We start from the raw sequence: 14,318 nt of genomic DNA, 5'->3' as shown, positions 1-14,318 counted from the left end.
ATCCAACTGGGGAAGGGACACAATTCTTACCCAGCTTGCTAACTGACAAATTACCTTCTGTAGAAAATGTAGCAAGAAGTACTCTGGCTATCGTTTTAGGGGGCTCATAAAGCCTCAAAAAAAATTCATAAAACCTCAAAAAAAAAAGAAAGAAAAACAAATTAACAACAACAACAGAAAAAAAAAAAACAGTCCTGATATCTGATGCCAGACCAGTCATGTTCCCAGCGGCTCATCTCTACCTGAATGAGGTCATTTTTAATCATCTGAAAGTACCAGATGTAATCCATTAAGTGAGTTCGCCAAACTACAAATACACACATATGTGTGTTCATGTTTGTGTATTAGCCCACCTCACCTCTGATAAAAATTCTCTCTGCTCCTGATGCCCCCCACCCCCGACCCTGCACCAATGCAATAGGCTCTGCGGATGGACCGTGGGAAAAGTCACCACCATCCCCACCATGGCTGAGCATGCCAAGCCTGTGAGGTCACAGAATTTCCAAGGCAGTCAAGGAAGGTGATGTGGCTTGTTTACAGGATGCTGTCTCCCACTCGCCTGCCCGGCTGCCCTCAGCTGGAGGGTCTACCAGGGTGAGGAGGCTCAGGGGAGCAATGCAAACCGCCTTCCCGCCTACCTGAGCCTGGCCAGCCATCTCAATGCCAGCATCCAGGAACTCATCAAAGTCATCACTGAACTTTCCAGAAGCAGCCGCCAGCTCTCCACTCTGGCCCCGCGTGGCGTGGACAACTTCCCCAGCAGACTGGTTCAGATCAGCAGCAGCCTGGTTCAGCTCGCTTTGGGCTTCCTGGAAAGGCTTTGTGCTCGGAGGTAGCTATGGGGACAAAAGGCACAGGCCATGGGAAGCTTTACCTTGCATAAGGGAGTGAAGGACGGTATTGTGGAAGGAACGGTGACTGCCCAGGGATGTGCTTCTGAGTCATCCAGGGAGAGGATGGCAGGTCCAAGAGAAACAGATGGCTATCTGAGGTGCCTATCAGCATACTGAAGAGCATGCTGGCTTCCAGGCTGCCTCCGATAACAAGTACCTGTGGCTCTTCTCACCCCACCCTTTCGGCTAACTCCAGCTCAAGGCTTTCCTCACCCTGCTTCTCATCCCCACATAACCCTGCCACTTCAGCCACGCACTTGCTCGCCCCTCTCTCTCTTGTCTTCCTCTCTTGACCCACTCTCTCTACTTTGACTTACTTACTCTCTTCAACTTCCTCTCTCCCATCCCAACCCCCTCGTCTCATAACCTGATCAAGTCTGCTGGCCATGTTCAGTTTATCACTTTCTCTCCCTGCTATCGACTCTTCTAGAAGCCTCTGTCTGTAATTTCCCTTATATATACAATAAAAAATCTTTCCCTCAACTACACCCTGGAGTGGTTATACCCCTAGTTTATACAAAGCTATGCAGTGTGAGCCCATGTTAAGCCAGGCCTTCAACACATCACCCTCCCTCCCTCCCTCCCTCCCTCCCTCCCTCCCTCCCTCCCTCCTCCCTCCCTCCATCTATCCACCATCCATCCACCCATCTATCTACCATCCGTCCACCCATCCACCCATCCATCCATCCATCCATCCATCCATCCATCCATCCATCCACCATCCATCCAACCACACTTATGGATCACCCACTTTGCAGTCAACAGAGGTTAAATGTGGTGAAAGCAGCTACTGTCCAGTCACGGACACTCCCTGAAATGGCAGGGTGAGGATTCATGCCCGGACAACTCAACTCTGGGATCCAGTCTCTATCCTCTTGTGTGTCTCTCATGACACAAACTCTCAGGTTGAGCTTTTTAGAGCTAAGTGATTGATGATAGCCAACTTCGAATCCATTCTTCTTAACAAATAACTACCAACTTTGTTTTATTAGTGGTCCTTGTAAATAACTTAAAGGTGAGGGGGGGACTACACCCAAGCACAGTGTCACTTGTGGGATTACAGCCATCAAGGCTGCAGACGCTACTAAGCACTCACACACACCACTAGGCTCTTGGACCCAGAAGCAGACAAATGTGTCCCATGCTTCCCCTTCAGCGTGGGCTAGGAGAGGGCTCCAAGGCAAAAACCCTTATGATGCCTTCTTTTTTAGTCTTGAGTAGGTGCCCCTCTCTCCTTGGACTGTCTGTCACCATCGGTCATGCCCTGATAAAGACCCAGATGATCACAGCCTCTTTTCTGTCCCACTCAGGTGACTCAAGAGTAAATATATACTCAAAGAAAAAAAAAGCGTTAATGTTAAAAGCTCTACCCCGGGGGTCGGGGAGATGGTTCGATTGGTAAAGGGGTTGCCATATGAACATGAAGACTGGAGTTCGATTCACGTGCATAAAAATCTGGGAGTGGGGATGCACACCTGTAACCCCCGTCATGGTGGGAAGAGAAAACTCACTGACCAGCCAGCCTAGCCTTGAGGTTACAGGTCACTGAGAGATCCTGCCTCAAACAAAAAGCGGAAGGCACCCAAGGAATGACACCTGAAGCTGTCCTCTGGTCTCCAGAGGCATGCGCACATAAATGCATGCATGTAACTGCACAAACAAGTGCACTCGCGCCAGTACAAACTCTTCCTCGACAATTCCTCCCTTGGGAATTTTGTTGACCAGAAAGGAAATAGAAAAACGGCAGAACATCAGGACTCCTAAGAGAAAGATGCTCAGAGATCCAGGAAGGGGAAAGTCATGCTCCTTCCTTGGGTAGACAGCAACTAGGTACCCCTTCCCATACAAGGACCTCACCGAATCTACAAGCAGCTTCTTGCTGGACTCCCCGATGCTCTTCAAGGCCACATCCACATCCTTCTGGCCAGGGAGGCAATTCACGCAGTTATTCAAGGAGTGAGACACGGCTTTCGCCACCTGCACACACAGAGGGAGGGAAGCACCTTAAGAAAGCCACTTCCGGCACAAATGCCTTTGCACGTTTGTTGAGAAAGAGCAGAGAAAACAAGCAGAGCTGCCACCGACATGGGAATGATTCACTGGCAGCCACCCAACACTGTTAACTAAACTAAATCAGCTTGGCCAGGTCTCCAGTCACTGCTACCCTGGGGCTGGGGTAACAGCCTAAATGCTGCATGTGCTACCTGTTCCCCAGGGCCAGGATGAGCTACAGCTCTGGAATCCCAACACAGAATTCTCTAATATGAGACCAGGTCCTAAAGCATAGGCACCTTCTCTTAAATGAAACAGAAATGCCTCCCTTATCTGGAGTCCTGCTGAGGTCCCCAAGGTTGAAATTATACTTAAATTCTTGGGAGCATAGCTAAACCAGTGGCTGATTCTTCTCATTGACCCTCTGAGGCTCACCCACCTCAAGACCTCACTTTCACGATAGACAAGGAGGGTGCTCGAGTACAACCAGCCCAACCTGGTGAAGATGCCCGCATGCTGCCTTTCAGGAATACTGAAATGACTCCCTGCTTGCAAGCTCTGGTCGCCTCAGTTAAAAGGGAAGCCGGGAAGTGGCAGCGACATTTTGTTTAGTTCTAAGATACCTTCCCAGTCCCATGTTGAGAACACCGCTCAGATTACCCCTAGCCAGTTAGTTTCATTGTAGCTGAAGAATCAGCAGAAGAGGTTAAGGGACTTTTAGGTAGCTGGACCTGTATTATATCTGCTTCACTAGGAAGAGTTTGGTGAAGAAGACGCAAGCCCTGAGCAAGCATGCTATGTCTGGAGTCCCGAGCTGAAGAGAATTCAAAGCCCCCAAGTCACTTGTTGACTGTGAATTAAGTAGATGCCACATTAATGTGGGAAATGCTAAGTAAGACATAACCGTGAGCATCATGTATGGTCCAGCTTGCTACCACACACACTTGGAAAGATCTGAAAATACCTACCGAGTCCCTAGAATTACTGCCAGGAAAACATATCTGGAATTCACAAGCCCAATGACCATGGTTCCCGGTTCCCAGGCTCACCTGGGCTAGCCTCTGCTGACTTTCTGTATCCCCTGGTGCAATTAAGGCCTGCTTGGCTTCTTGGATGAGCATGGCAGAGCCCTCCATCACATCCCGAGCAGAATCTAACATGGCGTGAGCAGCCTCGGGGTCATTTGTGGATGCAGCCACTCCTCGGGCAGCCTGGGCCAATGTTTTCAGAGCTTGGGCAGTTTCTCTAGCTGCCACTCCTGCAGAGAGAAGCCAGTTGGAGTTTCTATTAAATTCCATCAGAAGTTACATTTCTCCTCTATGATAACCCTGGAGTCTAGACTATTCTTCTGACAAATGTGAGTTACTGTGTTTCTCAATGAAGTAGCTCACTCCCTTGTGTCCAAGCCAATCAATGTAGACATCACAATATATGACATGTTCCATGCTCCAATTTCTTTCTTTTATATATATATATATATATATTTATTTTCCTAATAATTTATTTATTTTTATTTTATTGGCATTGGTGTTTTGCCTGCATGTATGTCTATCTGAGGGTGTCAGATCCTGGAGTTACCGACAGCTGTTAACTGCCATGTGGGTGGTAGGAATTGAACCTGGGTCCTCTGGAAGAGCAGTCAGCACTCTTAACCACAGAGCCATCTCTCCAGCCCCCTCCATGCTCCAATTTCCACTGCCATACATGTCCCTAGATCTAAAATGCCACTTACATGGGAGCAGGCATGCAGATGCAGTACACAGAATGTTTGTTATTTTAATATACTAATCTGCCCAATTGTCTTTACTGGGCATGAACTATACACACAAAAGAGAGAGAAAACTTCAGTGAATTTGCATAGTGATACATACACCATTACAGTGTCCTTTCCCAGCAATGCTCCTCACACCGAAAGTAATTAATCTCATCTGTCATGTTAGGCTGGCTTAAAGGAACCACACAACATGCAGTATCTGTTTTCTAACTATCAAGGCTGTGAGTTCAAGTGGTGCTGCTCTGTGGAACTATTTCTCTCTCCTCCTATCTGATCTTACACAAATGTTCTAACATTTGCATATCTGTCCTTCTGCTGATGGACAGTTAAGCCGTTTTGTGTTTGAGATCAAACTCCCAAGAAAGGTCTTGTGCATGCATGCAGGTGAACATGTGGAATCACTTTATCTTGAATAAAGCCTAGGATTTGAGTTGCTGAGTCACAGAGGGCTAACGTAGCTTTAGAAAATAGTACACAGCAGGATTCCAGAATGGTTCTGCCTTTACACACCCCACAGACAACAGTGAGAAGCTGTGGGTACCGTTGGGGTTGGAATTTGAGGGTCTGTAGCTGCATGAGAAGTAACCATCCAAGTTCTATTCCGTCGCTATGACAAATAACAATAAACAACGCAGGGGAGAGAAGGGTTTGCTCAGCTAATAATTCCAGATTGTCGTTTATTACTGTAGGGAGTCAAAACAGGAACTCAAACCACCACATCCACCGTTGAAAGCAGAGAAAGAAAACCAAGGTATGGTGGCTCCTTGCTTGCATTTTCGTCTCCCATGCCTAGGGAATGAGGCTGCCTACAATTTGCTAGGACGTTAGATGGCCCAGAAATCAAGACCTCACACATAGACAAGTGCATTGGCCAAGCTGGGCTAGACAATTCCTCACTAAGATTCTCTTTCCATGAGGCTAGAGCGATGGTTCAGCAATAAAAAACACGTGTTGTTCTTGCAGAGGTTCCCAGCAACCACATGATGGCTCACGGCTGTTGATAATCCAGTTCTGGGGGATCTGAGACTCTTTTCACCTCTGAGGGCACTGGCCCTGCACATGGTACATATACATACATTCATGCAGGCAAAACACTCATACACATAAAAAATAGATCTTAATTTGCTTTAAGGATTCCCTTTCCAGGTAATTTTAGGCTGTGTCAAGCTGTCAGCTAAAACTAACTAGTATGGGAATGATGTTGACAACACTTAAATACATTTAGTGGCTATTGGATCTCTTCTTGTGAGTGCCTATCTTTAAATCCATTTTGATGCAGACAGCAGGTCTGTGGAGCCACAATGAATGTACACCAGTCCTCTAAAGGTTCAGCATCACTTCATGCGGAACAAACACATGTCCAACCATGAGGACCCCGAGACCACCACAGAGAGGACGGAGGGCAGGGGACTTTCTCCTGTGAACAAAGGGGTCTGATCTACCATGGAGTTTTACTCAAGGAATGGTTGCCCAGAAGGCCTAGCAGTGGCAGTGTCCTGACCACAGGACACTTCCTAGGCAGTACTGGAGCTGGAGCTGAGGTTCCTAGCTTCCTGCCACACAGTCTTTAAAATGTTCTTGGGAACACTGAGGTGTGAGGGCCTCTTATTGGCACTATGCACGAAAGCTACTCCTTTTAGGCTGGAGTATAGCTTTCTTCAGAGCTGTTCTTCGAGTCATCTCAGACACAGCTGGCGGCCTTCCCTGTCATACCCATGAGGCTCCGTAAGAAGAAAAGCCCCAGACCCCATAAAGCCATCTCTGTAGCTGCAGACTCAATGAATGATCTGCGTGTCGCACAGCTGGGCTGGAGTACTGCAGCCTAACCATGGCAGGTCACAATACTGTCAATCTATGCTTTGTCGGCCAGCCTATGGAAAAGAAGGGCATCAAACTCGGGATGTCTTTCTTTTGTGTGTGTGTGATATGTGTGTCAGATATGTTGTGCATGGGATGTGTGTGACAGGTATGTGTGTGCGTGTGATAGTTGTGTGTATGTGTGTGTTATGTGTGAGTGACAGGTCTGTGTGTGTGTTTGTGTGTGTGCAGGCACTAAGAAGTCCAGAATAGAAAACACAAGGATAAATAAAGCTAAGGCCAGAGGAGAAACACTTTCTGTTTCAGCTTTTGGCTCAGGGTTGAAGGATGTCCTCACGCAGAAGAACTCCAGATGTGGTCAGGCTATCATCTATCTCACCGTCTGCCCTGCCAAGTGTATGTCTAGACTGCTGGCTCTCTCATAGGCCATAGCTTCCCAAACGCTTCAGGAGTAACTGAGAACTGACTGTTGAAGATTCGAGGCTGTGATTTTTCTTTTTTAAAGACATCTCCTATTGCCACTTCCCTTTTATTATTTGGATTCTTAAATCCACTTCTATTCAAATTTTGTAAGAATTTAAAAAATGAAACATTCACAATACGCATTTAGAAAAGCTGTGCTTACATAAAGCTACTAGATAGAAAATATTTTATAGGTTAAGAAGATATAAAAATTTTAAGATGACATTTTATTTACTTCTTTTGTGTGAGCAAATGCGACAGTTTAGATGCAGGTCTGTGTGTACGTGTGTAGGCAGGTGTGGCATGCACAAGGTCAGAGAACAACTGTGGGAGTCAGTCTCTTCTTCCTCCACGAAGGTTCCAGGAATTGAACTCAGATCATCAGGCTTGGCAGCAAGCATCTTTACCCACTGAGCCACTCTACTGTTCTTTAAGATGATTTCTGAAAGGCAGAAACTGGAAAGCCAAGCTCGAAGACCCTGCACCTGTCCTTTCCATGGACCTTCTATGGAGATCTCACTGGGAAATCACAAGGCACAAACAAGACTCCTTTTGGGAGGAACCAGGTTTCCCAGAGAGAGGAAGTCACGTCATCAAGAAGATGAAACAAGGCCACCAGTGAGTCCATTGAACACTGAATGTCCAATATGGCTGCATTCACAGCCATGAATCACTATAGGGTCATGTGGCCAAAATCAGCAATGTCTCTTCCTTCTCATCATGACCCTACTACCACGTATTTCTCTTCTGGTCAAGTGTACATGAAGATCTGTAACCCAGCAGGGGCAGGCTGTAGACCACACATCTGTTCTCATAGCTACAATCCTTGGAGAACACAGATATTTGTTCACATCTGGATCTTCAGTTATACTCAGTAGCAGAGTTTCAGGACAGCAAGAGATATCAAACATATCAGCATACTGTGAAGTTGTTTTTCAAAGAGGGTCTCATGTTCCCCACGCTAGCTTTGAGCTCCTGATCCTTCTGTCTCCAGGCACATGCTGCCACACCCAGCTCTCAGAATGTTTGTTATTTCCAGAATTCACACGTATTGCATGCCAAGCCAGTGCTGGACCAAAATGCAAGGCTCCAAGATGAATTTAGAAATGATATAATCTTTTACTCTGTTTTGAGTAAAAGCTTGTACGTAGCTATGTTGAATGATTTAGAAATGTATTTGGACTATTTAACTGGCCAAACAAAAACCCACTTACATTCTGGTACAGCCCACTAATAATTAATATGTAGCCCCTGAACATTCCACGTCTCAAACATGGAAGGAGGGATCCTGGACTCAGTGAGGAACTGTCCACCTTGCTCTCTCTTTCCTTGCTCCCCACACTCTTCAGTTGCTGAAACTGCCCCCAACCAGATGGGCAAGGACCTCCTTACTCCTAAAGCTAATGGAGGCATCTCCATTGCCCCATGGGACTCTCTGGGCAGTAGCTCTTTGTCTCCAGAGACACGTTATCTCTCACCCATGGATGTGGCTCCCATGTCTATCATTCGGCTTCATGCTTCACTAGTTAACCTTTTCCCAATCGACCACTCACTCCAGGCAAACTTTTCCACAGTTAAGGTTTCAATGAGCATGGCTAAACTAATAATTACAAAATCTCCATTTCCAGCCAAGCCTCCTCTTCTAAGAAAGTCAGAGAGCAAGCTGCCTACAGCATCTCTATAGGTACACACACTAAGTACTTTAAGCCAAGTCCATCTGAAGTTAGAACTGAACTGCATCCTTGAACTTCAACCCTCGACCCTAGCAATCTTGCGATCTTAACTCTAGCAGCTCACGGAACCCTTCATTTAGCTGACGGGCCAAGAATCCTTGTTTTTCTCCTTATCTCCATGTCTGCCACATCCTTACCAGTCACCAAGCAGTGTCAGCTTGCTTCTTTCATCTACCACCCTGTATGCACCACTGCCATATTCTAGATGGTGAATGCTTGAACACCAAAGGTCCATGTGTTAAAGACAAGGTGATGCTAATAGCTTCACGACACAGGGCCGAGTGGAAGGACTTCAGGACACCGGCCATGTGCTCTGGAAGATGGCTATGGGAGACACCCTTTGTGTCTTCCTTCTCACTGGCCATGACGTAAGCGGTTTTGTTTTACTGCATTCTCCTGCCATCTTATGCCATCATTATAGACTAGAGTCACCACGTGCCAAAATAAACCTTTTCTCTATGGAAGCTAATTACCTCAACTATTTTACTTGAGTGACAGAAAGCTGACCAATGCTCACAGAAGATCGCCATCTTATCTAGACGAATTCAGCAGTCTGGCTGTCAGTGTCCCTGCTTTCTGTGGTCTATTCCACACACAGGAGGAAGAGTCACACAGAGGCCACTGTCACCTGTCTCCACAGCTACAACCCTCCAATGGTTTCCCATGGATTTTGGTGAAACCCGAAGCTGCTCATGCTGCCTATGAGACCCCTTGGTAGCTGCACCTTGGCTCAGCTTCTCAGCTGTGTCTTCCTTCTTACTAGAAGCTTCCCAATTCCTTGACTCAGTCTTCTCACTCACCTTTGAGAACTCGTACACACAGCACCCATTTCAACACCACCTTCCCAATGCCTGCCAAAGCTGAATGGCTTGCTATCTAGGCTGTTTTTCAGATGCCAAGCAAAGAGGCTGCTTGCCATCCTGCATGCTGTCTGTACCAGGTGATGTACCTTCAAGGGCTCCAGCACAGTCTCCGCTCCCTGAAGCACACATTTTATCATCTACATGGAATCTGCCAGACTTCTAGGATCATGCAGGAGTTTCTAGAGCGTAAACTTCTCTCCTGTATTCTAGTTTGTAAGAAGTCATACCTACATTTCCCTTTCGTCTGGAGTCCCTCAAAGTGTTCTGGGTGATCTTTGACACCCTGGTCTCCTCTAAAACATTCCCGTATTCTCTGATGAGGCATAGGACAGTTATGATTTTTATTACTGCACATATTGTGTTATACGATACCACTTGACTTCCTGTTTTGTTCTTTTATTTTCCAACTAATAAATATGTGCATTTTTTATTTTGCTTAGAGGAATGGCAGATTAATTCACTGCAAACCAACCCTCTCACAAAGAAACTGGGAAACATGTGGTTGAAGTCAGTTGGGCAAAAGGAAGGCATCAAGGTGGAGCCGGCCAAGATCTTGGAAGGATGAAAAGAGCAGAGAGGAGCCCAAGGTTCAGGGCTGCTTCTTCTCTCAAGGCATTTCCTAATTTATAACAGCAGAGAGAGAGAGAGAGAGAGAGAGAGAGAGAGAGAGAGAGAGAGAGAGGGGTGGGTGAGAGAATAGTTCCAAGCCTGTGAGGATGCAGCCTTAGTGAACACTACAGCCTTACCGCAGCCTCACTTACACACAGGGGGCTACACCCTGGTACAGAAACCGGAAACAGATGTCATGACTCCCAGCCAGCAGTCTCTGCTTTTCCCTTTCATTAGCTACACAGCCTCTTCCTCACGATTCCTAATTAAGGATTCTTCTGCCTTTCCGGGACAGACACTTGGCATTGGAAAACTCAGGTCCCTTTAGTGGCTTGTCCAGCAACACAACCCAGCTTCCTTCTCACTAGTTCCCCTCCTTCCATCCCTCCCTGGACTCATTCAGCTCCACCATCCCCATCGCCTGCCTTCCCTCTGACTTTGAGGACATTCTTTTTTCTCTAGCTTTTAAGTTTCTATACTTTGGTGGGATTTCTCGAGTTAGAGATAGTCCTAAACATGTACAATTACTGCTTGGTGTCTAACAAGGGATCTACATGTAGTTTAAGGATAATTTTATTATGTTATCTCCTTGTCAAGCTGACAGAATAGAGACGAGCCAGGCTAAGGAGGCAGATCTTTAGTTATGTCTGTGAGGGAATTTGGAGATAGGCTGAATGAGGTGAGAAGGCCCATCGTAGATGCAGGCATGAGCATAGGCTGGGGCTCTGGACTGAATAAATAGAAGGTAGCCAAGCCGAGAAGCAGTATCCTTCTCTCTCTGCTTCCTGACTGTGGGTACCATGTGACCAGCTGCCTCATGGTCCTGCCAGTATGACTTCTCAGCCATGATGGACTCTATTGCCTTAAACTATGAGTCAAAAACACTTCCCCACTTAACTGGACACTTGTCAGGTATTTTCATTCACAGCCGTGAGAAAAGTATCAACCATGCTTGGGAAGAACTTAGCAACTGTGCTTGACGGATGCTGTCAAGCTGGGGGGAAAGGGCAAGCTTATTGTCCTGATGGGTGTGCCATGAAGCTGGGGGAAAAGTTTACTGTCAGCCAGCGAACCTTCTCTCCAGACCTGCGGGCGTGCAACTCCACCGCGGGTGTGCAATCCCGACCTGGGCGTACAACCCTGTCCTGGGCATGCAACCCCGCTGCGGGCATCCCAGAGACCCTGAGAGTCAGTCCTACCTGTGTGCAACCCCACCGCGGACAGCAGGAGACCCCAAGAGTCAGTCCTACCTGCGTGCAACCCCACCGCAGGCAGCAGGAGACCCTGAGAGTCCTACCTGCATGCAACCCCGGCATGGGCATCCCAGAGACCCCGAGAGTCAGTCTTACCTGCGTGCAACCCCACCGCGGGCAGCAGGAGACCCCGAGAGTCAGTCCTACCTGTGTGCAACCCCACCGCGGGCAGCAGGAGACCCCGAGAGTCAGTCCTACCTGTGTACAACCCCGCCGCAGGCATCCCAGAGACCCCGAGAGTCAATCCTACCTGTGTAGTGTTCGTTGCCTTGAGCAGCGCAGGTGAGGAGCTGTGCCATGGAGGAGCCCACTCCCTTAGAGGTGCTTCCCAGGTCCTGAGCACACTTTTCTAGCTGTAAGGAAATCCAAGGAAGGCAGAACTTAGAAAAGAAACATTCTCTTGAGGTCTCAGCATGATTTAGATCAATGATGCGGATCAGAACCTGAACTTGAGCTCTTTCTCACCCTAGTCAGCTGGGCAGGACAGAGGAAAAGGGCCCGGCTTAGACTAAGTGAGCTCACTGCAGGTCCCACTAGCTGTGTGAAACTGTGTGAGCTACTGACCCTCGCTAAGCCCCACTCCTGGAGGGACCTCGCTAAGATGGCCTTCAGCAAATGAATGCAGCTCCTTAGCAGACTGTAGCGATTAACATGAGGCCTTTAGAAAGTCCAAAAGAAATCATTAGTGGACAGCGATTACGCCGTGGCAGGAAGCAGGCAGGCATCCAACTGCACCAGCTTCCTGGCTGGTGGGACCATTATCCCTCAAGGAGTTCAAACTGAAAGACATTCAAGAAAACTGGAGGTTTGGAGTGGCAATTGAGACCATGGAGGAAGGCAGAGGGCGTGCCTCTCATGAACAACATGCCAGCTTGTTTTGTCCACCAAATAAAAAACGAAACTGGTAAAGGCCTAGGGTACAGATAGTTAACGAACATATGAGGATGCTGTCTAGGAGAGATGCGTAGGTATATGATGATGGACAGAAAGACATAAGAGAACATATACAGTCTGAAAGACACACCTTCCCCAATGAAGGGCATACCTTCAACTGAAGATGGAGTCTGATCCACTATAGCCAATGGTGGGACATAGTATGTACAACCCCCCCCCCCCGGGTGTGCACACGCACGCACACACACAAATGGACAAAATAAGTAAAAATTACACTATTTTGTCCTCTACTAGACCTACTGCTTGGTGTAAATGTATAATTCACATTGTATCAGTCCGTCCTAGGAGTTTGCAGAGTCACCTGGGCTACATGATGAGATACTGTAACCAAATGAAAAAGGAGGAAAGGAAGGAAGAACAGAGGGAGGGAGAAAGAAAAGGAGGAATGAAAGTAGGGAGGGAGGGAGGGTGGGAGAGTGAGCGAGAAGATGGCATGACCCACACCCCAAACGCCTTACCGTTTCTCCCGGAAGCGGTTTCAGTTGACTTTCTGCAGCGGCCATCTTGGCATCCTGCAGCTCACTCTTGAGAGTCTGCACTGTGTTGAGTGCGGAATCGATTTCCATGGGACCACAGGCTTCATGGGCCTGCCAACAGAGTGGAGGATGTGTGCATACAGTAGGCTTGGGAAAGTGTCTCTAACACTCTACAACCTATTAAATGTTTTCCTAGACACTCCCGGTAACTCTGACTCAAGGAGAAGGCAAAGGTAGCAAGTATTTCCCCAGAGAGGACAGAACCTTCGTCACTCGGGTCCTTCCCCACATTTTTCCTAAGTCATTAATTATGTGTGTCTCAGGACTGCAGACACCTAGAAACCTCCTTGAAGCTACCTTACATTCAGACCTGGAAGATGCATCCTTGATTCACCAGGCCTGGGTTGCAGTGACAGGGCACACAGCAGAGCATTGTAGGTACACAGGCTTGGGCTGTACTCGGATGTGTGTATACAGAGGATCGGGACACATGCAGCAAAGGAGTGGGTAAGCAAACCGAGGAAGGGCTCCTCAGAGAGCCCACAGCAATTTCTTTTCATAGGTTTCAACACCATAAATCATTAGCTTTCCATACTAAAGATTTATAGACTCCCCCATCTAGTTATTTGCTTTACTTAGTTAAATCTCTTGATCATTTCAAACACGGCCTCCAATAGCCAGGACTTCATGGCCCCAAAACACATTAATAAATTTTATGCATATGTAATATTGCCTAACAGTATTCTCAACACTTATAAATTATTAGCAGTAAATTCGAGGTGGCTGATCTTTAGGTGTCCATGTTCTTAGGTACAGAAGCTCAGAGAGGTCAACAAAGGTGACAACGACAGAGGCCCAATTCAAATCCACACTACCTGATTCCAGAGTCTTCATGCCTTCTGACGTATTAAAAGAAATAAATGAAAAGCTCTTGTGGCCTCTTTCTGAATCAGCAGACAGTCATGCTTAAGTATCACTTTGGGGCTCACTGTCCCGGGGTAGCTGTTGTGATGTTGGCATATGCTAAGATTCACTGAGGAATCAGCCTGCAGCTGTGGGGGCTGCATGGTTGGTGCTGGGGATGGGCTTGCCAGGGGCATGCTGGGTATCTACATTCTAATAAGCACCCACCACACACACACCAGGCTGTTACAGTGTGGATGGTTCCAGGACCTCTTTGAAAAATAGCTCAAAGACCATCTTTGCTGGAGATAGTCTAGGGCCCCTGGCACTTCATTTTGGCAATGGAGAATCTCTGTTCATGTCAGGCTTTCAAGTTGGCTTCTACTTTCTTCTCTCACCACTTTATGAGGCTGCTAGTTTCTATAAAGGGATTGCTACAAGGGAAAAAATGAAATCAAGCCAGAACTTCATGCTAATAACTACATCAGAGTTATAATGAACTCCTCTGATAACTGAGTTTCAGAGACAGAAATTTCCTTAGTCCTCAGTTTTGTTTTACTGAGGTTCTGTAAGGCAAACATGTCCATG

At 47.2% G+C, this 14,318-nt stretch overlaps 1 protein-coding gene across 5 annotated transcripts in view; it reads right to left on the bottom strand.

Moving 5' to 3' along the window:
* Nucleotides 1–14,318, bottom strand: part of Tln2 (talin 2) — a 427,686-nt gene that overhangs the window by 112,584 nt on the left and 300,784 nt on the right. For all 5 annotated transcript variants that reach the window (XM_075965369.1, XM_075965372.1, XM_075965373.1 and 2 more), the window contains 5 exons: nt 12,810–12,938; nt 11,648–11,750; nt 3,935–4,143; nt 2,751–2,870; nt 639–836 (listed from right to left, as the gene is read on the bottom strand). In XM_075965369.1, coding sequence (XP_075821484.1) covers nt 639–836; nt 2,751–2,870; nt 3,935–4,143; nt 11,648–11,750; nt 12,810–12,938 — 759 coding nt within the window. The remainder of the gene's footprint in view (nt 1–638; nt 837–2,750; nt 2,871–3,934; nt 4,144–11,647; nt 11,751–12,809; nt 12,939–14,318) is intronic.

The sequence above is a fragment of the Microtus pennsylvanicus genome, chromosome 3 (assembly GCF_037038515.1).
Source record: "Microtus pennsylvanicus isolate mMicPen1 chromosome 3, mMicPen1.hap1, whole genome shotgun sequence".
Classification (NCBI taxonomy): Eukaryota; Metazoa; Chordata; class Mammalia; order Rodentia; family Cricetidae; genus Microtus; species Microtus pennsylvanicus.
This window is presented reverse-complemented; position numbering and strand designations above follow the sequence as displayed.